This window comes from Diadema antillarum, unplaced genomic scaffold (genome assembly GCF_040938485.1).
Source record: "Diadema antillarum isolate AM-2024a unplaced genomic scaffold, OU_Dant_1.0 seq00001386_RagTag, whole genome shotgun sequence".
NCBI lineage: Eukaryota > Metazoa > Echinodermata > Echinoidea > Diadematoida > Diadematidae > Diadema > Diadema antillarum.
In genome coordinates, this window is record NW_027272142.1 from 87,589 (window position 1) to 114,518 (window position 26,930).

The 26,930-nt window shown below is 39.4% G+C and overlaps 1 protein-coding gene across 1 annotated transcript in view; it reads right to left on the reverse strand.

Moving 5' to 3' along the window:
• Nucleotides 1-7,503: 7,503 nt before the first annotated feature.
• LOC139708910 (transcription cofactor vestigial-like protein 4) overlaps nt 7,504-26,930 on the reverse strand; it is a 31,947-nt gene continuing 12,520 nt past the window's right edge. The window contains exons 2-4 of the mRNA XM_071620874.1: nt 12,329-12,509; nt 9,395-9,747; nt 7,504-8,635 (exon numbers count right to left, since the gene is read on the reverse strand). Of these exons, the coding sequence (XP_071476975.1) occupies nt 8,292-8,635; nt 9,395-9,747; nt 12,329-12,509 (878 nt within the window). The 3' untranslated portion in view covers nt 7,504-8,291. The remainder of the gene's footprint in view (nt 8,636-9,394; nt 9,748-12,328; nt 12,510-26,930) is intronic.

Below are 26,930 nucleotides of genomic sequence, written 5' to 3' on the forward strand. Positions count from 1 at the left end.
AGTAGAAACTTTTCAGATTAATTACTACTAATCTATACGAATGATAGCATGTCTTTATAATCAAATATTATTACACACTAATAGCTTGTTGATATTGTTAAAACTGTCTTTCCATTAAAAAAAAGAAAAGAAAGAAAGAGCGGATGTACAACGAGTCGCTCGTAGAAGAAGGGAGTTCACTACCGGTAATCTGGTCGTCGCCATGTACCCAGCTTTCTGTCCTTGATAAGGTGTGTCATAAATCCTGGCTGCGTAGGTATTTCTATTTCTGGCAATGATCATGCCATGATGAAAAACGGATTTCAGGCACCGACATTTTTAGTCGAAATCTCATTCCTGTCGAGGTCCAATGACGGTTGGTATGTAGGCCTACAATATCCCTCTTTCGTCAGGAGGGGTTTCATCGCTGGTTTCTATTTACAAAATGGACATGGATTTATTTTATCAATTCATCACATACCTCGCACTCATTTCATATGTCCTTGAGAGATGGGCGAGAATGCGAGGGGAAGTTCGTCTACGCATGCGCTGATAAGGCTCTTGCCTTGATCTCAGGTGTGTATGTTCGTATAATATCGTGGCGTATTGAGTCTGAACATGGAGGTACAATGTTTGTACCTCCATGATTTGAAGACATGGTTTTTGACAAGTTTGCAGACTAACAAAAAAATCTGAATAATGTAACCGAAGCAATATTACATTCTTTATGAAAGCACAAAAGTTAGCAGTCTACGTAGTGTCAAATCTTACGTTTTATAATCATTGGTGTGTTGTCTATCTCCACTATCGTTCTTTTTAGTTCCTCTTGTGAAAATAGAATACAAATATAAAAGAGAATTCTCAGCTGAAAGACTTGGAAATCAATGAATTAACACGAGCAGAAAACAACCGCGACTAGTTATTACTCTTGTTCTCGAATCATTTAGGAATAGTTTTGAACATGATTTGGTATAGAAATTGCTGACGTACGGGAAATGTTTCCTATTTAAAATACCTATGATATCCTTTACGTGGGGGCATCTTAATAGCCCTGCAAGTCTTGAATTTGTGTAATCACACCTTTATCCTTTAATCGCCCTTACAGAAGAACGTACCCAGATGGGATAAGTAAAATGATTAGTAAAATGGCCTCATAACAACTTTGGAACATTTTATTTAGGACTACACTGCAGGATAAGTTTTGCATTTTGCCTAATCACGCCTTCCGTTATTTTAATTGCGCTTGAAGAAGAACATATATTCAGAATAAAAATCATGAATAACAACATATCGATGTAGATTATGATTCATCCAAATAGAAATTAAATCTGTTCGACTGAACTTAGGTCTATTTTGTGTAAGTTGTGAAAATCACGGAGAGAACAGTTAGGTGACTCGTCCGAGTCACTTCTTCATCTCTGTCTGACTGGCTGGTGAGCATTCACTCGTGATGATGACGTGAATGGGCAATGTTACTACCTTTATTGTTTGTATATCCAGGAGTTTTCCGGATCAACATGAATAACAACGTATAAGCGAATACAATTTCTTCCTGACAAAAAATGGAGTGAAACCTAAAAAAAAAAAAAAAAAAAAAAAAAAAAGATGATCGAAGGGCATTTTGACCACTTAAATCAATGGATCAATTACCATAATGCCCTGTGGTTATCAAATGGTTGCCGAGATCATGGCTTTGAATAATGTCGCATGTGCTGCACAGTATAATGTTCGTTTTTACTCTTTAGCAGCACAACAAAATCAAACAAAATCGGCTGGAATTTATAAGATAGTGAAAGTTTAAGGTCTTACTCGTTTTCACGAAATCTGTCATATTCGCGACAACCATTTATGCGAACTGGATGAGTGCAGATGAGTGTAATTATGCCGTCATGCCACAACTTATGATGGTGCGTTTTGACAAAATACTGAGAAAAAGAAAGCATATATTTTGTCCGTAATCTAACAACTAGAATACCTCCCCCGTCCCCAAAATAATAATTTTAGGTTATTGGTCCTACAACACAACGCTGATTTGATAAGAAGGATACGTTTTCTCACCAAAATTTCCATCAAACTTTTACCATTGTAATGTTTTAATTACAATCTGTTCACGGAGGCTGATCGGACTTGAACAAAGAGTGGCATTGCACTATTTTATATAAGAATTTATTTGGAAGGAGATTGACTTGTATAAAGAGTGGCAATACACTAAATAAAAATTCATTTGGAAGGTGAAGTCTGACTTAACCTTTTCGCATCTAAGACTTTTTTTTTTTGGTAAATTCCACACCACGTCCTGTAATTTCCAGGTTGCTACTAGTATATCTTTATAGCATCTCTCAAAATGACGCGAGCCATTGCCTTCATGAACAAGCAAGAAAAATCATTATTTTCGCTGTCTGAATCAAAAGTGGAGTGAGAAACAACGGTCCTCGTCATCATCTCACCAAAGATCCCTCACTCCGTAGTGTGTTGGATCTTTGATCTCACCAATGGATATTCTAATCGATCTATACATTTAGATGAAATGACACATGACACGACAGCTGGCATATAGAATATTATTAAGGTCATAACGTTCTTCTTTACGTATTTCCCCCATTAGAATTTTTTGGATACACATGCATGCAGTTGTTGTTTTCATGTGACCACTGTCTTTTAAAACAATTTCTCATGCGGTAAAATTTTCCCTTGCTTAGTATATAGGCCAACGCTATCAAACTTCGCCTTCATTTATAGACAAAGCATATCACTCAAGATTGATACGTGTATACATAGAAGAGAATTCTCAAAGAAGTTTGACAGAATGCGTTACAGCTAAAGTGAGGTTAAATTTAGGATGTCTTGAGTGAATGTGAACATAGCCGGAAATCCTGCGGACCCGTATGCTGAACAATACTTCCGTCATGTGGAAAGCGTGCTTGCGCGCTTTGAATACTTCAGACAAGCCGCGCTCGTCAAATAACTTCCATTCAGATCGTGCTTGTCATTCATGACATACACCAAGCAAATTACTTCCTATTCGCGTCACTTTCAGCGACATGAAAGAAACAGAAAAAAAAAACCAACAACCGTCAGCACGCCGTATACCAATGAAACGAATTCTCACTGGTATTCCTCTCTCTCCCAACACGTCCAGTGGACGTAATTCAATTTCTTTTTGCCTCCCTATTGGTTTCGTGATCAGGGGTATTATTGCTTGCAAGATGTCTCATTTGACGAGGAATTTAATTAAGACTAGTTTGATTCGTAGAGCGACGGTTTCCTTAGAGCTAACATCAAGCTAGCAGGAAATTCCAGATTGAATTATGGCGTGCTGGTATTACGGACTTCATCAACATTCATTTGTTCTCTATTCTATATGATGGGAAATCGCAAAACATTATACCTGTACAGTAACACGTAACACACACACACACAAAAAATGTGTTTATCGTCTATCAAAATGTTTCGGTACTTACACCCTAGAAACTCGGAACGCGCAAAATATTCAAGATTGAATAAGAGCATACAATAGTTATTTCTTAATTTCTCAGTGACTATGATAATCTCCTAGTTCACTCCCCCTCTACCACCACCACCACCACCTATATTTACTCTACCTCTTTCTTTTTATCCATCTTTTCTTCTTCTTCCTCCTCCTTTATTAAGTTCACCTCCAATACCGCGTGTTCCAACCCCTTTTGTCTCCTACTGTTCCCTCCGTGTCCCTCTCTCTCTCTCTGAATTATGATTTCATGAATATTTGTATTGAGATTTTATTTCACAGTTGTGACAATCCATTGCTAATAAGTATCACTATCTGAATAGCCTTGCATCGCCGCTGGTTTAGGGGAGGCGTCCCACGGGTCATTCCCCCACGCAGTCTTGGACGTCTATCTCACTGGTATCTCGTTACACATCACAGACACTCGGCGACTCCAAGCTAAAGATAGAGGAATGCTTACGTCATTGTCTTCTTTGTGACGTTCAGAAAAACAAAGACCAAATAGAATTGACTCTGTAGCTCACAGAAGGGAAGTGAGATGCAGCAGAAGAACTCAAACATTTGAATCACTAAAGGAAGATACGTCGAGAATATGGTTTGGAACTTCAATGAATGCTAAACTATGTGAGACGAAGGGTCTTTAAACATAACTGTACAAGCAAACTTCCCCGTGTAATATTTTCCTTTCTACATTTCATGCTAAAATAGCGAGAATTTGGGTCGCCAAGTTATGTTACTACCGGCGATAACTGGGGTGGCTGTCTCGTTGTCAAAGACTTTCCATTAGGCGGGGAAAGTCCCGGGGGGAAGTACTGAATTCCATCGCAAGATAACAGAAGAAATCACAAATAGAATATGGGTACAGTATGTTGAATGTGAAACATTACCCGAGAATAAGAGAGGGTTTGCACGTGTGTGTGTGTGGGTGTGTGTGTGTGTGTGTGTGCATTAATTCCATTATTCTAGTAATTCTTCCCCTTGAATTACTACTAAGGATTTTTGAGAAACAACGGACTAGAATTTTCTGATTCATTTTTGTTGCGAACAAATTGAAAAAAAAAAAGAGGCTTTTTTACTCTTGTATAATATTGTATTATGTAAACTGGATGAAATAAAACAATGTTGTCTTGTTAGGTACAAACTCTATCCTCTTATGATGCAGTGTAGATGAATCTTTGAGATAACCCAATATAACCTTTAAATGTCTCTTCTAAATATCGCTCCAGCTCACCTTTACCACACACACACACATACACACACACACACACACACACACACACACACACCATATAACAACAAAATACTGACTTTTATAAATATTCCATTCACTGGCAATATTTCATTGAGTAAAGCTGATTCCATGTTCACCTATAAAGCATTAGGAAAATAAAAACAAATCGGCATGGATATCTTTTTCTGATCACTAAGGGTTAGAGGTCTATCAACTTTGCAATGAAGTGGAATATTTCATCACACCAATCATTCAAAGACATCAGAATTGCACATTCCAGAGACGTCATGAATTCTATAAAATGTCTGTATTTTTTATTTTTCCAAATACAGAATGCATGACATGCTAGTCAAGATATTCCACCTTGCTATGACACAAGTACACAGATACTGGAACTCTTCAACCACTCAGATACACATACAGGATGATAAAATCACACAAAGTCTGGACAAGACAGTATTTCTGTATAACATACAATAAACAGGCACAAACAACACATATTCTGCCTTTAAACCACACAGACACAACAGTAATAACTGCTTGATTAAAGTTATATCGAAATTCTCATAGTTGGCTTGTTTTACAATATTTACAAATACTTCTCATCCCCGGTCATCTAAAGAATTATTTACAATGTTTGTCTACTGTGAAACAAAGCACAGATTGTCCAATCCATTCTACATAGGAAGTCGGTCATGGCAAATAACCAATGTACGTCACTTTATTGCTGTGGAGAATAACGGACATATTCAGTTCACTTTATGCTATTACAAGGATGCACATCGGTGCCTAATAAGATATTAGCCACTTTTGAGATGAGAATTGTGGAATTTAGACAAGGACAGAAATTATTTTCCATGTGACACTAAACATGGACAGTCATTTGTGTGCATGTCCAAACACATGACTTGGAGAGAATGGGATGTAGTCTGATACATGGTGAATCTTGGGTAATGAATTCACTTTTTCTTCATATGAATTGCCAACAGATCTCACCTTGATCAGTTGATGGAACATGGCAATGCCTAAAACTTATCAAAATACAATGAAAATTTCTTCATGAATTACCACTTAATGCAAAGATATTCAATACTGATTTGATCATAATTTTTCTGTTTCATTAAAACTTGGCCGATACCTTTGAGAAAATATTCAAACATATGTTAAGAAGAAAGAAAGCAAATTATTTTGTCAACAGACACCAAGGTAATAAATCTCTAAAAATACAGTCTGCTTCCAATCTATCCTCATTTATCCAAAAGAAGAAGCATATACCAACACCTCAATGTACAATGAGACTGCTACTGATGTATAAACCTGACTGTTGTCATCACGCGATACAATCATTGTCAACACATGGAGACGTTATTTATCCCACCCAGTCACTTCCAACCTTTTCATTCTGTTTGTTAGTATGAGAGAACAAACGATAGAGCTCATTAACCAAAACTATTTACTCCAAGTATCGGCATGTCCCTCATCAATAAAAAATTTGTTTTTCAATGAAATCTTACGACAATGCCTCCATCGCCTCTCACAAATGTGCGATTTTCAAACTGCTTTGTATGGTTGGACTGAAATAGATTAAATCTAGGAGACAAAAGACATAACAGATCATTTCTTTAACAATTTAATTGCTAAAGTACAGCATGTGGTACAAGGGGGAAAAAGGGGGAACAGGACATTTAGAAGATAGATAGAAATGGGAAAAAAATGCAGGAAATGAATTGAACTAAAAAATAAACAAACAATAGAATGTAGGAGAGAATACACTAGAGGACAGAGTGGATCAGTAAGGAAGAGAGTGAAAGAGAAAGACATAGAATTAGACCATAACTGGGTTGGATGTCTAAAGAAGAAATCTTGGTTGCCTCTCCTAACCAAGGGTCTGCCAACCAGCTGACTGGCTTAATGCCAACATTGACACACCACCTGGCTCTTACTACAAACCTTTTATTGTACCTCTCATTGTCTGCCTAGCAGCTGCCCAGACAAATACACACAAAAAAGTATACCCGCATATTTGAGCCACATGCACCAGGCACATTTTCCTGGAACGTCAACACAAGAATGATAACTTCATATTCATTGCAGTCGGTCCTTATGCAGACCAAGAGTATGAGTGAACAATGAGATTGGGTACATCCTTTGTATTACGCACTAGCTTCTTAGGGACTTTTTTGAACTGCTTTTCCATGTTGTGTGCTCATTGCAAGACATTGAGAAAATCTTTCAACACAATCATGACCTACAACATAGTAGACTCTCGACATCATATCATGTGCAATGCATTCAGTTACAGTCTTCATTTTTATACAAAACTGTTTGATTAAAATCAATTACTTACAATGCAACAAAAGCATGGGAAGAATATCACCATTTCTGCCCTGAATGTAGCACAAAAGGTGAAAAAAAAAGTTTTCACACAAAAAGCAACAGGCAAATGAACACAGATCTATACAAAAATATGTGTCATATTATGCTGCAGTATATTCACAATGAATAGATGCCTATTTGACATTGAAATGTCTGCAAGAAAAAAAAAAGTGACATTCTCAGACTCTAACAGTCAAAAGCTGGACTCAAACTTTGGTCATTTTTATCTTCTCTTCAAAGAATAAGGAGCACAAAGGAATTACTTTGCACTGTTTATGTCAAGGTCTAATGCTGTAACATGTCACTTTTGCAAGGTAAATAAAGACTCAGCAAATTTTCATATATGACCTGTCCCCATATCCAACACAAAACCAACATTCCAGTGATGATCCAGTACAGTTATAAAGGTCTCTCTCTTTCTCCTCCTCCTCCATCTACCATACTCAGCAAGAGTGATGCCTCTTTAATGACCTTTACAGAAAGGTCATCTACTTTTCAGTCACTCAAACCATTTAAAGGTGATGACACTGATAGGAACTTTATGATTCCTGTGATATGATACCTATCACCATCAATCACTGACAATGTAACTCATAACCAGTTATGGCGCTATTTGATAAACTCAAGATAGAGAAAGGTAGTAATAAGTGTGCAATGATAACAGATGACCAGAGTCAGTTTCACTATGATATTGCAAGGTGAAATAATCTCAATAAGCTTCAAGGAGGAGTCTCCATGTTTGTTCATGACATCTCACTCCAGAATCACACTTCCACTCCCTGTAAACTGTGTATGGTGTGCAAACACTTCCCTTCGGGTTACTTCACACATCGGGCATTGATAGTGATCCTTTCACAGGGCTCCTCCATGCTATAATCCTGTAAACGGAGCAGAGTCAAATAAACTCACATACAGCTCTGTCTCAATATCTTTCTGCAGTCCAATGGCGCAAACACTCTCGGCATAAACATCAATGCTTGAGGAAAGCTTGTTGTTCCTTTAACCTACCAAGATACCTGAAAGAATGGACTGTACTTTGTGTTCAATATCTTGATCTCTTTGTTCAATCAAGGATCCAAAATGGCACAACATTTTTACACTATCTGTAGTAAGGAGGTTCATCACTATTATCAGTCTTCGGACTGTCATCTCCATAACACTCCTTGGGGCTCGGTAAAGAGGAATCCAACAAGTCTTTCTGAGATATGTTCCTAGTGCTCACGATGCCACCGAGGCTTGCTGCTGCACAACAGGGGAGGACACACTGATAGAAGGTGATGAGGAGGGTGATGATGAGGGAGAGGACCGGTCCATGGAGGGCTCAATCACATCCTTGATCTGGGACCACTTGTCACCCAGGGCTTTGGCAAAATGGTCATCCACTGATCCCGTGATGTTGACCTCGTTTCCATTTGGCAATGAGGGAGGAGCGGAGGAGGATGAAGACGATGTGGACTGGCCCAAAGTGGGGGAGGTGGCTGAGGGAGGGGGGCTTGAGTACGCCTCCAGGTAGTGTCTGCCTAAACTCCTTCTGAAGTGCTCCTCGATATCTGGATCAACATCTGTTGAAGCAATCATGAATGAGAATGCAAGAGATGAGAAAGAACATCTCACTGACATGCCAGTGACGTTTCATAGTAGCAAAGCAGAGAAAATTGTCATTGCATGGCCGGCAGAACCGTGGGGGCCGTGGGGGCCGTGGGGGCTCGGCCCCCACGGCCCCCACGGCCCCATATAAAAGGAATACATAAGGTGTCATCACTTTGGGCCCCCACACTTTTTTTAACCCGGAAGTACGTAAGTGGCACTAAATAGAAATGGATAGAGATCTTGAAGTGTGAGCGCAGTAAGGTTATGTTTTTCCACTGAAGACCTTTTCTTTCTTTTTCTTTTTTGCTCGTCAGCTGAAAAAAAAAAACCAAACAAACAAACCTGGAAGTGGAAGGGGAGAGACGGGCTGAGGACCTTTTTTTTTTTTTTTTAATCTTGCTTGTTAGCTCATGAAACCCGGAAGTGGGCCCCCACGCTTTTGAAAACGCTCCGCCGGCCCTGCATTGCATATCATTACTATCATGGAGCAGCTTTTTATCTCTCTGAAGTGTAGCATATTCTATTGTACATGCTTTATGGCTGTGCAAGGTATACAGTCATAAGACCATTCATAAAGATTGATTATTTTTTGTAGAACATCTTCCATCAATGTTTAAATCACATTATGCTTTACAAATCACAGGGTAACTTTAACCACTGGGTAATTTGTAAGTAAACCTGACAATACTTGTGCTACCACAGGTCATCTCATCTCAGACCGGTAATCTCACCTGAGTTGCTGAGGGACCTCTGCTGCATCCTCCCTGATGACCACCTGTCCACATCCTCTGTGCCCCGCCCATTCAGGAAGACCGGTCCATGCCCGACCCCGCCTCCTGCTCCTGGCCTGGCAGCCAGCTCTGCCCCATTAGACTCCCTCATGAGAGGTGCAGGGGCGCAGGTAATGACGGAGGGACGGAGAAGCTGTTGGGGCATGTTCCGGTGCCTGTGGGGGTGTGCTGATGGCATGGCAGGGGTGCGGCTGACAGGCGTGGCATGGTCCTGAGAGATGAGACTGGAACTGCTTGGGGTAGGGAGGTCTGGATTGATCTCTGGGATACCGACCATTTCACTGGTTATTAACCTGCAGTCCAATCATTCAATGAAAGAATAGAGAAAAAGAAAAAAAATATCAAGTGTGTCAAATGCATACTAGCTTATATACTAAACTAAAGACTGTGTTGATTCCCACATTGATTGTCTACCTGAGTTTCTAAATAATAGTTCTTTTCCCACTGAAAAACATATCGAATGTTGACAATTTTCCATGCATCAAAATTGGAATTTCTATGCAGGCATCATTACAACTGCATGATCAAAACAACAAATTTAAAGGCTCATAAAGTAAAGCGCTTATAAATTATCCCATCTTACACAGTCAAAGTGCAATGATTTTTCCCAATATGGTGCCAAACTTTTCACTGATTGATGGCTTTGAGTTTACCAATTGCATTACAACACAACAAAGAAAACACCAACCACAGGCAAATTCTTCTTTACATGCCCTCCCTGGCTGGAGGAGTAATGGTCCAGCTATGTGGAATATGGCATTTTTCTGTCAGAGCTCTGAGTGTCACAAACAGGAACTACACTGTGTGCACTTCACTACCCTCTTTGTTTGATACACCCAGGATCACACAGGTATACTCAACAAGAGTATTTTGCATAGCTCTCTGTAAAATCTTTTTTTAAAATATCATTATTTGTAATATTCTTCTTCTTTTAAATTGCCACTAATACTGGTCATGGTCAAAAGCAAAGTAATAATGCAATTGTGTTGACAAGAAAGGGAAATGAGAGCAAAAAAAAAAAAAAAAAAAAAGGGAGAAAAAATATGAAATAAAGAAGAGAAACATGTCAACAGATGTAATGATCAGTAATCCATGCCACTAATACCAGAAGGGTCAAGCCCACTAGGAATCCACAGGAAAGACCACTATTTGGCAAAGGGTCAGGTGAGCATAGAAGCATTACACTGAGACCAAAGTATGCAGCTGCCAGTAACACTCGTCAATTCACACTATGGAGCTATTTCGTTGTAGCTAGCTCCATGGTTAAACCTAATTCCAAACATTCCAGCTTTTGTCTGAATCCAAAAGAAATCTACAATGTGGGAACAGTGGAGCTCAGCAAAGGCCTTTCAAGGTCCTGAATTCAAAATCACAATTTCTATTATCTATTGAGTGTGGCATGAAATAATATCTCTTTTCATCAACAGGTGGAATGCCACATGAACATAGAAGAATGCACATTTTATTGACAATGACGACAGTAAAATTTATCAAACCATGGACGTAGGGTCCACGATCAAACTATCTCAGAAGCGGTTATTGCTCTTGTTGTGAGATATCTATGTAATTAATGCCATATCTTCTGTTTACATCTAATAGGTGCAGAACATGAAGACCTCATAAAATCATACTATTTTTTCATTCAGTGTCATACGTCAAGATACAAAATTCTTCATAAATGCAAATCAGCAGAGTATACTATTTTGTGATATAGCACCAAAAGACAAGAGCCTGCTTCTTCCAAGTGCTGGTGTAGTGCGGAAGCCACGAAATTATTTCTTTTGTGACAAACTGTACCAGGCACCCTACAGTTTTCATCAAGTTTATTGTTTGGGTGTGAAAGGGGGCTACCTCTATCAGGTGGAATATGTCAGGAATGTGGCTTATCCATAGAACTGTGTCAACAAGATTTGATGATTCCTTTTTCTCTCCTTTTTCTTGTGAGTAGAATGAGGGATCATTATCTCTTAACAGGGGTCAGAGTCTCAGTTTTGAAACCATACCAGACATGAGAACTCCTATTTCAACATGTGCTTTGGAAATCATGTGAATGGCTGAAATGGCGTAGGTGGTAGACTGGTATTGTAGATACTTTTAATTTGAAAATGCTGAATGCAGAGTACGAAGCAAGTATGGACTGGTCTGATTAATTTGATTTGGAAGGGAGATCAAACCTATTTCTCAACAGTATTCCAAAAACAGGAATGAATGTATGGAGGTCATAGTGTATTTATGCATGCTAATCCAATACTGCAACATGTTACTTGCCAAGTATTACTTTGAAATTTTATCATCAGAATTAATGTCAACAAGCTTATGTCAGACTGATCTCAATGAATTATCGGGTTGTTGTTAGAATATTTGCACGCATATGATATTTCAATGTTTTAGATATGAAGAACAAGAGGGACAAATCTTACTTTGTAAAGTATGTATGAATATCATCACACATTATTGTTTCCCAGCTCTCAAGACAAGCTGGTATGCACTGAATTGGAGTATGGCTGGTATTTTGCCAAGGCTAGAGTGAGGTAGTAGGTATTAAGATATCTTTAAGAATCAAGGGTGAAGAACTTTTTGGTAAGAACCATAGAACACCAATATGGTACGATACATGCACCATTAATTGGAAAGTTACTGAATTAGTCCCATAGCTGGACATCATACATGTACATTTCATTGTCCTTTTGATACTAACTTTAATGCAATATTGTCTCATCAAGCAAATGCCGCTGATTTGTAATATTCCTTTGCTCTCCCTTAGAATATGACTTTCTTTGCAATTCTTCAGTTCTCAGTCCTTTAAAGAGGAGGAGTAGAGAGACGGGGTGAGGGTGAGTAATGAAAGGATGGTAGAGAGGGAACTTCACTCACGTCTGAGTGCTGGCACATCTCGTTGACGTGGTCGCTGTGCTCGTCGCCTTGTGGTTGTGGTCGTCATCACACTTCACCCCTAGGGGTCCCTCCCGACGCTCCGAGCTCCGCCTTTGTCTGTTGATACGAGATGGTAGCTCCTTAGGTGACTCTGATCTAGTCCCCCTGGGATAGCCCATATCTAGAAACAAAGCAAAGACAAAGACTTTGATTATAATTGGTGGGAAGGTGTGCTTGCCGGGCTCTGAAAAATCATCCTGTTTTGAGTCAGTTTGTTGTGCTGTATTTGTTCATCTTCTTTGTGTTTTAGTGATTTTCAGGTGATCACAAGATAGCGAGAACTTCAGCAACAGGAAACCAGTGTACAAAGAACCAGTACTAAGGGTCGCCTTATTTAGTAAACATCTTTGAAGATGAATACCTCACGAAACTCAGCTATTCTGTGAGCTAGCCCTATTTGACTGAAACGTGACCTCCGTTTATTCACAGGACATACAACTTGAAGGCATCCTGCATACCTTACTGACCACTGATCATAATCCCCAAACGCCATACCTTAGCTCTGACTCAGTGCTTTGTCACTGTGCATGCCCACCTAGACCATCATCAATCCCATTTACAAGGGGTCAGTTAACTGACTATGACTAGGGACCTTTTTGAGCATTATGTATCTTTTTTGTTTTCTTTCATGGAAATAAGCAATGGCAACAACAACAACAAAATGCCTGCACATAGAAAAGGGGTTACTGTCCTCTTCATCCAGTACCGTACTGTTGTTCTGATGCCTGCAATGCAAAGTGGTCTTTATTGATGCAAACTTTACTTTTGCAAGTTTGGAAGACTTTTTTACCAGTTCTAACCATCCATTATCTGCGACAATGCAGTGACAGAGGTGGTGGTCTGGGCCCCGTTTCATAAAATTTGTTACCAGTGACAAGTTGTCACAGTTGTTATAAGCTACTGAAATCCTTGCATCTGATTACTTAAGAGCAAATCTGTCATAGAAATATGGCAGTTGTCACTGATAACAAGTTTCATGAAGAGGGACCCTGCACAACCACATGTTGATTGAGTTGCTGGTCTTTGCCACCACATATGAGGTCGAGTAGCCAGTTTGTGCAAACCACTTGTTGATTACATTGCTGGTCTTTGCCACCTCTTTGTTTTACACTGATCAACAGTTCATCAAAATATTCATTATTTACTGGACCACTGTGTTGTGAGACGATCACACATTTGTTAGCTTTGCACCCTGCCAAGCAACACATGCACAATTTTGATTTCTCCTTTCTTCCGGCATGCCAGCCATCATCCATAATTACGATGGAAAAAGAAGAAACTGACTAGGTCCTGAGCCAAAACAACTCAGACAACATGTGACATTGAAATTGTGATGTTTGTGCATTCTTCGTGTTTTCCGTCCATCTTGGGTCTGGGACTGGACACCGGTAGGGATCAACCTGTCTCTTCCTGGACTCCTCCTCTCTCATCATCTCTTCCTCCGGTCCGTCCTCTCCTACCACCAAGCCTTACTGATGCAGACACTTTCCCACGCCATCCTACTGGCAGTGAGGCCGCTGCTATGCCGACTATGCCGAGAATGGCGCACAGGGATTGATTTAATTTTCCTCTCCCCAGAAAACACGGACAGATGTAGCACCACCGCCAGTCGAGTCTTCTCTCCCTCGTACCATTCTAATTTCACTTGAAGTCTTCACCCTTGAAGAGACCATTATAAAAATTTGCAAAAACATCTCAACAATAAACATCTCTAGGATTAAAGGACCCAAATAATTTTCTTTTCACCCTTGCTAAAGCGATCTGATAATTGATAAACATCTGTACAATGTGTACATCACCCTGACAACTCAGCAAGTACGTATGTCATCATCAGCCCGAAGTTCAACCTTGCGGGATATTTTGCGGTTTCAGGATATAGTCCGATATTGCAAATGTGCGTCTTCATCAGCTCGAAACAGCCCGCTTGGGGAAATTAGCCCGAAATTTGATGCATGCGTACTTGGCATCATTACTAATGGTGGGATCGAGAAAATTTCGGGCTGATGTAGCTTCTAAATAGCGTGCTAATTCACGAACTAGCCTAAGATTTTTTTGGAAACTTTCCCGATCAAATAGCAAGCTAATTTGCATCTTCACTGCACAAATAGTGCACTATTTTGACATCGTGCTAGTTTTGTAACCGCAAAATAGCACACTATTTTGAAACTTAGGGCTGATCAAGACAGGCCTAGTTACATCTCAAGAAAAGTCTAATGGCCAGTTTTCAATCCTGCTTCTCGGATAAAGTCATAACACCAGAAATTAGACATGTATCGCAAAACTCATCAATCAAGAGTGGCTTGGAACAAGAGCTAAACTGAACAATTGAGGTGACTTTAAAATGACTATTATTTGAATGCTGGCATATCATCTACCCTGAACCTCCAGTTTCACTCTTTAAACACCTCCAGTTTCACTCTTTAAACAAATCCATTTCATTTCCTTAAAAGAAGTTAATACCTTTGGGGTAGGATCTCCATTCCATACCGCATCTTGGACTCATATTCAAGGAAAAACTGACCCTTGATATCCTTGTGCAGGTATATCCTTGTTTGACGATGATAAATGGTTTATGCAAAGTCATAACAAACATTTGTTCCTTTTGACTATTAAATACTACTTTTAAGAGTTACTTGACACCCCTTCAGAATTCCATCTAGCCGTAGGCGGGATGTTTTCACAAGAATCAAGTTTACACCCACCTTGCCTCATTAGATCATTGGTGATGTAATACATTCCTCATAACAAAGTACAAATTGTCAGCTACTATATTTGAATCATTGAATCTCAAGCTGATGTAATTTTGGCATGAGTTGATTCTAAGCATTTTTTTTTTCGTAGGTTGACAATTTTCAGCAGTACTTGTACCAAATTGCATACTTTGTCAATCTAGAACAAATTCAGCATAAGGGAAGATAATGTTTGTGACATCTTGCAATATGTAAGCATTTAATTAGATATTCCTTTTACGTATTCACCTTTTTTCTTTTTCTTTTTTGGTATGCACTGATATAACTCTATAGGATATCTTACCCATTAGGCCTACTGGTTACAATGAATAGATGGCTTTACTAAAAACAGATCAAGGATACAAAATATGGTATTTTCCATCAATATGAAGAAAATTGTACATGATAACTAGACACAGGTGGTTGGCACACAACCAGGTACCGAGAGAGATTTGACTGTGTATCTATGCAAATTCTGTCAGCTATAAGCAGAGAGGTCATCCGGTTGCCTATATGATTACATGCATTTTCTGGATATTGAACAGGAAAAACACTGAACAGTTTGAACATAATCTATCAATGCAGGCATGGGCTAATACTGAAAACTGATCAGATATTTGATGAAAGAAGCTATCAACAGTAATGGAATGACTTGTCACTTAATCAAAAATGCACAGTAGCTCCTTGCAGAGGAACCTTGCTTTTGCACAGTGCTTTATATAAGCTGGAACAAGTTATTTCAAACAGGGACTCCAAACATAGGGTATTTTTTAAAATGATCCTGATGGTTATTTCTCTCAAACCTTCTCCAAAGTGTTGCACGAATTCAGAGCATAACATTGCAGTTTATTTTGCTGTTTCGTGATATTTTGAAACGGCCTTTAACTCCCAATAGATCCCCCAGTGAGAGCCCACCATTCTTCAGAAGGGAGCAGTCACCTGAATGCCTTCCCCTGACTGCCTGGGTCCTTATGTCAACACCCATGCGGCTCATTTCAGATTATTTGCCATATTTCTCTCAAAAGGCTGGAATGGTTGGAATGTCACGACATGGCGGGTTATTGATTCACACCCACATGAACTTGAACCCAAGATCGATTGGAGGGAGAGATGGCGGGATGTTTAGACAAAGACAGACAGACAGACAGACAGATAGATTTATTATTGAGACTGGGTATTGTGAGTAGTATCATTAGCCATGAATACCACTAGGCTGTCTATCAGGTTTCAGATCACCTCCAATCATGGATCCAAACATCAGCTTCATACAAAATCTTCCATATTAAAGGCATGATTTACCATTTGCAGATGAAACAAAAACCCAGCAGTAGTGCTTTAAAATGGTTTAAAATGTGAGTTAGGGATAGAAACAATCACTGTAAAAATTTGAATCAGTAAAATCGATGTTAAGCATTGTTATAGGCCTAAAAAATGTGAACAATAGTTATAATAAAATGTTTCCAGACTAAACCGTCTACAGTTACGGTTTACTGAGAAAGATACAGATACATACTGTATCTCCGTATATTTTAGGCTTTATCACGAAAATTTGATATGACAGGATGTTTTGTGGTACAACAGACCTACACATATACGTATGCATTAAATGTCATATCTTGACATTTTTTAAAATCACTGACATTCCCAAAGGTAAACAGGACCTTTATTAATACAGCCACCAGCATCTAAATAGCACAAACCATTTATTCAGTCTACACAAAGCCAGAATATGGCTATGAGATAGGACACAAATTTGTCTACAATTCTGTTTGAGATTCATCAAGGGTACTCAGTTTGTATCCATTTAGAGGAATACCCATTGAGAATGTAGTCACATACCTACACAGTTAGCATCTACAAATGCAAACAAAGGAAACAATGAAACAGAGAAATTTTCAGGAAGCCTGACTGGAAATATCCACATAAGTGTCAGAATTAAATGAGTCGTATTGAGAAAAGTTATGATTTTGAATAAGACAGCTAGTCTAAGAGGTACCTATAGGATGCTACGTGAGAGTGATTTCCTCGTGTTCATATAGTCCACTGGCTCTTTTCTTTCATTTATCCTGTTAGGCTCAAAATCTCATTGGTCCTATATCCACTTTTCTCAAATTCCACCCATCATAGATAACAAATGTTTGGGTAGGAATTTCTTTCACATCTGCCATATAACTTGAATCCTGTTCAGGGACTAACAAAAATTTAAACCAAGCCAATAAAACCAAACAAACTGTTGATTTCCAACAGGTGGAAAGACAGTTACCACTAACTTTACATTATTTGATTTCAGATCCACCTGTTGTGCAGTAAAACCCGATTCGATACATGCAGTTTTCTATCCCATAGTCTGCAATAATTTTTGATAGCTAAATATGGAGTACGATGATATTGGTTCTTAACATGACCAAATGGTTTATAAAGAATGGAATTGTAGTTCCCCAGTGTCCAGTGTTTATTAGACTAAGATTGCCTCAATGCACGCAAGCTTCACTACCATATCAACATCTACAATGTACACTACAGCACAAACGACAAATCAAATGCAATAATAATTTCTCATAAAGCAGGAAGCCCTACTACTCTGTCTGATGCTGTCTATCCAGGCCCAGCACGTGTTTGTCCAATCTGAGCTAAGATGGAGGAAGCTTAGCAATAAATGTGGAAGAGTATACAGGAAGTTTGATATAGTGTGTGCTTCTGATCTCCCATCCATTTCATCTCTCATATCATCGACTGAGATGAGGCCACATTTGTGAGGCGGAAACACAAGTAATTCTGTTGCGTGAGACCAGTGAAAGCATGCTTATCTTGCTCGCTGATATTCCTGGCTGTCCAGGTTTCAAATAGAGTGTTGTTCGCCTGAAACACATCTGTACCAGATACTGGATATCTCACAGCGATTTGTCAACTCGGTAATGCCTGTCATATAATGACAAATGCTTGAAAAGGGTATCTGCTGTGAGGTGCAAGGAACAGATCACATGTACAACATGGAACAGTTGTACATCTTTGTTAGTTTCCACAAAGCAAAACCCTTCAATACAGATCGACTTGAGTGCTGTATGGACCTTCACCTTCTGTAGTGAACTTTGGCTGCCAAAAAAACATTAACTTCAAAGGTGTCAATCTTGTGAATCATTTTGAGAGACCAATTTGGACTCAGTTTGTACATCTATTTGGTTATCATTGACCTGTGTACAGAAATCGCGTTACTTGAGAGGCAAAAAGGCACAAACAACACCATGAGATGAGTGCCCTTCTTCTCTCAAACTGGTATCATTGCCTTTCTAAAGCTAACATAAATATTCCCTTCTGTCAAACACTGTCGACTAGTACAAAAGCAAATAATCCTTTAAGCTATTGAAATAATTTCCAAGATGTACATACATTATTGTTTAAGAAGTTTTACATACAGGATAAATTTGTCAATGCCTAGTCTGAGATAAAGACTTGAAAGAGTCCCCTTCAAACTCTATTGCACATACAAAGCACTATGGCATGGCAGAGTGATAAAACTCTTGATTTTCCCGTTTTCTAAGTCTGTTTGTGAGTTTGAAATTCCCCCATGAATAAGATTCATGCCAAGAACAACATAAAGAACAGTTTACTATAGGGCTTTTTACACTTGTAAATTTTTGCTTAGCCCCGGACCAACGGTGAGGCTAAGGGGGGGCCTTAGCCCCACCGTTGGTACGGGACTATCCTTAGCCCACTTTCTGTTTACACTCGTTTTTGCCAAAGTGGGCTAGCCCCACCGATAGTACGGTACTAACTGGCCCTGCAAATTAGCAGGGGTTAGCACCGCAATTGCGGTGCTAGCACCGCAATTGCGGTGCCAAGCAAGTGAGTGTAAACAGAACGAAAAAATAATCCTGGGCTAAGCGAAGGAGGCGAAGTCCGACCCTCACTGACCAATCAGAAACGAGGTAATCAAGTGCTGCCGGTGCGTGCGTGTACGTGTATACAGTACACAGCGTAATTATGAATATTCATGTGGTTTGGAAAGTCCGGGGCTAAGAAATATGAGTGTAAAAAGGTAAGTTTTCTCCTTAGCCCCGGACAAGAGATAGTACGGGACTAATTGGCGAGTGTAAAAAGCTGAAAAAATTGGTACGGGACTAACGATAGTCCTGGGTCAGAGAAAGTCCGGGGTTAAGAAACACAAGTGTAAAAAGCCCTTATATCACTCAGTTTTGAGTCACTGATAAACCTGCTTACACATCTGAAATTTGCTATAAGTTTTTGAACATCACTTTCTGGAGCACAGAGTTAGTATCTCTGAGGGGAAGCACTTCAGAATGTTGCAAAGAACTGGTAACATACCAGAGATGCAATTCAATTTAGACTAAATTGAAATCAGACATGGCATATTATGTGATTGGACTTCTTGTTTCTGTCTGAACACATTTCCTCTGTGAGCCAGTCTTCACTGGAGGAGGAAATCAGTCCAATAGTGGCCACTTGAGAACTGAGATGCTTGGATGACATCCAATTAACAGCAGCTGGGATTCCGCAGATGGTGGCACCAACGTAAAACTTTCCCAACTTCATGACTTTGTCAACAGAACAGTCAAAATGAGTCTTGTCATGGAGCATGCTTGCATAATTTCACTCAAAATGCCAAGGGACTGTGTCGTCAATGATGCACTCATTACACCCAAGTCTGTGTGTAGATAAAGCATGGATTTCTTATTACACAAGGCCACCATGCAAGTGTTTGGTTATAGTCTGGACTGATCAACTATGGAAAACAAAGAAGAGGAAGAAGAAAAAAGATGATACTCCATGAAACATCAGTTTCCTCAATGTCTGTAAGGTAAAACTTTATAGGAGAAAGAATTACAACCCACATGTATCTCCATTTCACAGCATCTAGCATTAGCAAACATAGATACATGTACCTTTGAATGGACAGATGAATTTGCCACTCATGCTGTTTTAATGTACAAAGGTAGTAGCCTTGCCTTCACAATTTCTGATACTGTAAACGTCAATATTTTCGCACATTAATTTTTCGCGCTGCACGGCTTGAAAACATATTCGCGGGTTCTTAAATTCGCGCTCCGCAGCAGGTTAATACACAGTCGCTGTTTTCATCCAGAGCCTCTGCGACTATAGCTTGCTATGCCAGCGTACGATAAGCGACGTAGCGAGCGGCGCGAGTGCGAGTACAAGCGCTCAACTACGTAGTACATGTATTTTTTATACTCGATACATGTACTGAAATACTAGTACTGTAGTCGCGGGGATGTAGTGCACCAATCGGCTGTGGGCTCGGTGCGTGCGGTGCATGCGATGATACTGCTATATGCGTAAACATGTCTGTACTACGTAGCAGTATCATCGACGAAGCGCACACAATTCAGCCCATTCAAAATGTGCATAGAAAATTGCAAAGATATATTCGCGCGTTTTTGAATTCGCGCTAGCCGAACGTAGCGCGAAATCCGCGAAAATTAATGTACCGCGAAAATTTCCACGTTTACAGTAGTCATCTATGCCAATGAGTTGCATCCACATGAAGACATCTCAGTGACACAGGGAATTCCCTGTCCTCTACAAGGCTTCTCGGTTGAACGCCACTGCTGTCATCCCTTTAATCAAAATATCATAATCAATATCAAAGTCATCACCATCGCAGCAGAATTCATAGCTCTTGCATGTCCAGCATTCAATAGTCACCTATCCATCAGCTTCCTTCATTCATACTGTGCCTTGGCAGTGAGGTAGGTACACATGGGAGTGACTCCACTGGGAAAATTCCAACATGTCCATGTTCATGAATTATTCATTTTTCAGTATTCATAGTCTAATAATATTTTGCTGATATTACAGTCATTATTGTGGCTAAAATTCAATTAAATTATATTAATGTAACAATAAATGAGCATGGATAAGCGACCTTTTGGTTCTGAGTTACACTGCATATGTGTACACATGGATTTGACAGTGCATGTGGGCCTAAAAATACTATTCAATATGCAGCACAATATCACCAGTGGTACAGTCATCTATCCAGCGCTTTATTGAGTCTGAATTCTAAGACTATCACACTCTGTGTCCACCTCCTGATGATATAGTAACACTCATACAAAGTGTGCATACATAATATACATATCACACAGGTATGCCATGCTAAGATGACTCATTCATTGGCTATGACAGATACTTCAGACCACCACCTAAAGCTCGATACTGCACAAAACATGGGCACCTAACAGGTTTGGATAGCATGGTGGAAGCTAAAGATATGATTTCCACGATTAACTTGTGAATTCATATACCACACACACATGTAGGCCTAAACCGATGTACATGTACATGCATACATGCAGGGAGGTGGGAAAAGCTGATAAATGAAAACAAATTTAGAAGTACATGAATATTGCAGGATTCTTCTTTTTAATGATTTCACAAGGAACAAGGAATGTGAGATCAAATGAGAAATATTGACACTTGACAAGAAAAATCACACAAAATGTCATTATTGTTACATATGAAGTTCTGATTGCCCCCCACAGCCAAATGCAAAATGCCTAGTGAGCTGGCTACGCTATTACAAGTATGAAGTCAGTGGAAGAGGCAGCAAACTGTCAATTAGGCCTTATTACATTTGGACATTATGACATGGTGATATTTCATTAGTGCCGATCTGTATTATTGCAGGTTTCACTCCAGTGTGAATGGATTCAGTCAAATACTGCAATGTTCACTATCCCTACATTTCCCAATGAACATGGGCCTGAGAGAATCAATTGTTTCAATCCTCACCCACCCCCCCCCCCAAAAAAAAAAGACATATCTGGTTCTGTTTCCCTGACAACGTGGAGCCACCTTGGTACCATTCATGCAGCATACATCTTTGACATTGCACTTTTTATACACAGTAAAGAAAGTTGACTTTAAAGGGATTGTACAGTTATGGTTGAGACCTAATTTCAGGTTTCTAACATTTTTTGGTGAGATAATGAGAAACCTCTTATAAAATGTGAAAGAGCATGTAATTCTATGAGGAATTTAACGTTTATTTGATGAAAATTGGTTTTGAAATGGCTGAGATATCAAAAAAGAGCAATTATAATAATGTGTGGGACCCACACTTTATTATGATCACTTTGTTTTACTTTGTTTTTTGATGTTTCAGTCATTCCAAACCCAATTTTCTTCAAATAAACTTTGAATTCCTCTTAAAACGGTATGATCTGTACTATATCATAAGTGTTTACTTGGTATCTCGCAAAAAGTTAAAAACCCAATTCTCATCTCCACCAAAACTGTACTATCCCTTTAACCATTCTTCCTTTGGTAAAATGAGTACTACAATGTTGTCATCAGGATTCTACCAAAATGCAAGAGGTGACCTTTTGAACAACTTGAGAATGATTTCAGATTCAGTGGTCGATAGTCAGTGAGGAAGGATTAGAAAAGTGAGCTCGGCTGTGGTCTGTGTGGCTGAAATCAAGACTAGTCTGAATACCTACACTACATTCCAGCCAGTTACCAGCATTCCCACCAGTAATCAAACCCTCTAACCCGAGGGCATCTCCTCTTATAACCTGTTAATAAAATGCCATTTTTGATGAAATTTGGTGACTAATTTGCAGTCAACACACTGAGAATTGGCTGTAATGGCAGGATGGAATACATTCTACTAGTATTCAGACAAAGAACTGGTATGCAAACCCAAGGTTTTGTATCATTTTGTCTTTATTCTTCTTCAAAACCACCCCCAGCCACTCCCCCCCCCCCCCCCCCTCCCCATGAGGATGGGGAGGAGAAAGATGATACCCGCCTGCATTCCTGGCCAAAGACCCTATGGCAGATGCTTGGATTTGAACACCTCATGACTCATCTTTTGGGGGTAAGAAAAAAAAAAACACTACAAATATCTATCTATGATGAACCAGCACTAATTTATGCACGCTGGTGAGGTACTACGCCTTGGATGGCAGGCCCCATAATGTGTGTTTTCTACATACCGACACACAGCCGTAATGTCTGCATCACTCCGTATTCCTCATGCTGCTGTTTTCCCTCTCGCTGTGGTCTCTCTCTCTCTCTCTCTCCATCACGCCACATGGCTGCAGTACCATGCTACGAACAGGTTCATCTCACAAGATATATTATTGGTACACGTAGGCCTACCTAATCATCTTTCCTGTTATGGCATGATAGTGGAATTGATGTCAAATAACAAATACATTTCACATTATACTACATGACAGTACCAACCCATTAAAGAATTCACACACAAAGCAATTCATTCAATATTTTATATTTCAGATCTGGCATTATTATTTACTTTGAACATGTAATTGTACTGCACGGAGGTGTGAAACACACCTCCCTGCATAATGCATAGATATGAATTGCATTTTATATTTGGGATCTTTTGCTCCTTAACATGAATTTGGCAAATTATCAAGATATTTCCAATCAAGATTTAAGGTTTCCTTTCTTATATTTCAATAAATAACCCATATTGATTTGAGGAAAGCATGTTTCTAATAAACAGTGCACACTGCTCCAGTGGTTAATCCTTTCCCTCCTTGGCTAACAAGAAAAAAAAAAGAAGCTGTAACAGCAGTAAGAGTGCAATGTTTTCAAACTTCTTTCAAACGTACAGACTAGAGCTCTGTAGACTCTTTATTGAAAGTGTCTGCACTAGAAATGAGGGAAAATGGCACTTACACTGTACCAAGGTCTTATCAGGTGTTTTGAATATACAAATGTAGCTTCTATGACTATACTGTAACTATCTTTTTTAATTCATTTTTTTCTTTAATTCAGAATCAACTCTCTTCTCATTCAGACTTTTACATTGTATGATTATGCAGTACAACTACAAAATGTACATTCACAAAGGCTCTTTTTTGCTTCGTGTTATTCATGTTTGACTGATCAATGTAAAAAATTATCTAGGCTAAATTTTACACTGTGACCACATAAAAAGAAGGCAAAATCAAATCCATCCCGAATATTTTGTGACCCTCCTTTGCAGAAAACAAGAGCACAAAAAATGACTCACTAGAACCTTGTCTGTTGTGCCTAACAGCTGACGACTTATCATCATACTATCCTAGCTGTCAGAGTCATGCAAAGCCATTATATCCTGTACACACTGCTGACCCCCTGGTGTAAACATGGCACAAACTTGGGAGTTATAACTGTAGGCCCCCTACATGTTTGCCCTACACACATTGTAACTGGCCGAAAACTCACGGCAAATTGTAAACTTAATAAACATATTGGCCTACCACCACAATATTAGCACATCTAAATTTCTGCGGGATTTATTGCATTGCTGGTGTCGTGAGGCACATTAAACGTACGGTATACAATGTAGGCCTAATGCGGATAGGCTTCTGAACGTTGAAAAGCTAAAAATTGAGAAAACAGTATTCACGATGCAATGCACAAAGATGTACATGGCAAATTCAGTGATCACTGCAGGAGTGGACTAAATCAAGGAGCTTTGAACTACTTGACTAGTAAAATCATGACCAATATGGAAAGATGTAGATGAGGACTTGTAAAAGTGGTTGGCACGATACTGTATCCTTGTTCATTATACATGCAAGTGCCACTATTTTCAGTTGAGAGTATTCCTTTTTATGCCTTACAGTGTACCTACACAGACTTCCCACCTTATACCATCTAGGTTATCTCTATCAGTTAAGCTTAACATTGTTTATGGACGATGATAAGCACTTTGTCTAAAGATATCTAGGGCCTATTGATGACAATGATGATGGCAGTGATGACGGTGATCATTTTAACGATGATAATGATAACGATAATGATAATCATGATCGCCACCATCATCACTGCCATCATCATCATCATCATCATCATCATCATCGTCGTCATCATCATCATCAAGAAAATAGCTTAAATACCAAGTTTAATTGTAAAAGTATTATTCTTCAATCACTGCAATGAAAGTCTCGGGGTTTTTACCTGGCGGAGATAGGTAAGGTAGATGAAAGGCATTGAAGCATGTCAAAAAGGGAGAATAGCTCATGGTCTCCATCCTGGATGAAAGTTTCTCCTCTCTGTCACAATCAACTTTCCTCTGATGAATGGCACCAAAGTTTGCTGTAACACCAGCAGTGTTGATTCCTACTTTCAGTGGTTCACCACGTGTAGATCCTAGGTCACGAAGGCTTCACCCTATTGGTCAATGAACAAGACTACATGGCCTGCACGAGAGACGAGTTGAGGGCACTCCTCACAGTAAATTAGGTTTGACTTCGACACACATACCACCTGACCTGATCTGACATGAACAAGTAGTGGAAAGTTGAAAACAAATCTAACTGTACACAGACAAAGTTGATGTCATATGGTCGGAGCGAGCCATTTATGTGCCTCGTTCAAGTTGCCAGACTTCTCTGCTCCTAGCTTAGAAAGGAGTCTCGATGCTTCTGACCATGGACTCCAAGTTGGACTGATGAGATGTGCAACCCTGGGGTGATGAGTTCTACCCAACACCACCAAAACTAGAAAACAAGAAGGCAGGTACCTAGTTGGTTGGGCAGACAAAAGAAGTGCAACAGTTTTCCACTCAGCGTACATTCACACAGCCCCCATCACCGTAATGTACTGTACGTCAAACTTTTTCAACAGCTAGAGAGAGAGAAAAAAAAATATTCGTGATCAGGTATCCCACTCCAGAATTCCCTCCTCCTCCTCCTCCTCTAGCACACAACCACTACCACTACCACTGACACCACCTCATCCTTCTAACAAACTCTGGAGTTCACTTTGTCCAATCAAATGTCGCATCCTCTTTCCCTGCACCCTCCTCGGTTTCCATTAACACTGGCATCCTCTTCAGTCTTTATCTCACAGACACTCTAGACCCTTGAGCGATTTCCAGATTCACAGCAACACTGTGTCTGCATTACAAACCTTACTTTTATCAAACTTTGTCTTATGATTGTCTTTCTTTTTGTCAAATAAAACTCTTGGCTGCAAACATAAGAAATCAAAGACATGTGAATTCTCATCATTTTGAGAGCCAACTATCATTTGGTACACTGTTAACAAACTGTCATCAGACATAGACTAACATGATATACAAGATGTATGCCATAGGATATTCCTCTAGTCTCTTCCTTCAAACAACAGAGTAATCACTGGTTGCTTTGTTTTCTGAAGAAAGGATGAACACTTTCAGAGATTGGCTTGAAAAGGTTTTCCCTACTTTCTTCATGAGATGCTGCTGTATCAACATCACATTTTGCATTAATTCATCAAACCACAAAAAGTGTCAATGCAATATTGCTAAAATATTCTGAAAAACATAGACTACTGATGTCAAAGGCAAGTTTCCATATACAAAACACCATGGATGCCACAGATTGCAACCAACCCCAAAATACCAACGCTTGTTCCCACCCTCACTTTGCCTCCATGCAGGGCCAACACCGGTGCTGTTTTCACTGGTAAGAAGTGGAACAGTTCCAATCCCACAAAATGATCGCTATGAACGTTTACCCAGTTCCAATCCCCATTTCCAACTGGGAAACATGCACACTTCCACAAATTATCACTTACAATATGTGCGATACAAATGTATTGAGGTTAAAGGGATCGTATAGTTTTGGTTGAGACCTAATTTCAGGTTTCTAACATTTTTTGTGAGATAATGAGAAACCTCCTATGAAATATGAAAGAGCATGTAATTCCATGAGGAATTCAACGTTTACTTGATGAAAATTGGTTTTGAAATGGCTGAGATATCCAAAACAGAGCGATTCTAATAAGTGTGGGACCCACACTTAAATACGATCACTTTGTTTTTGTTA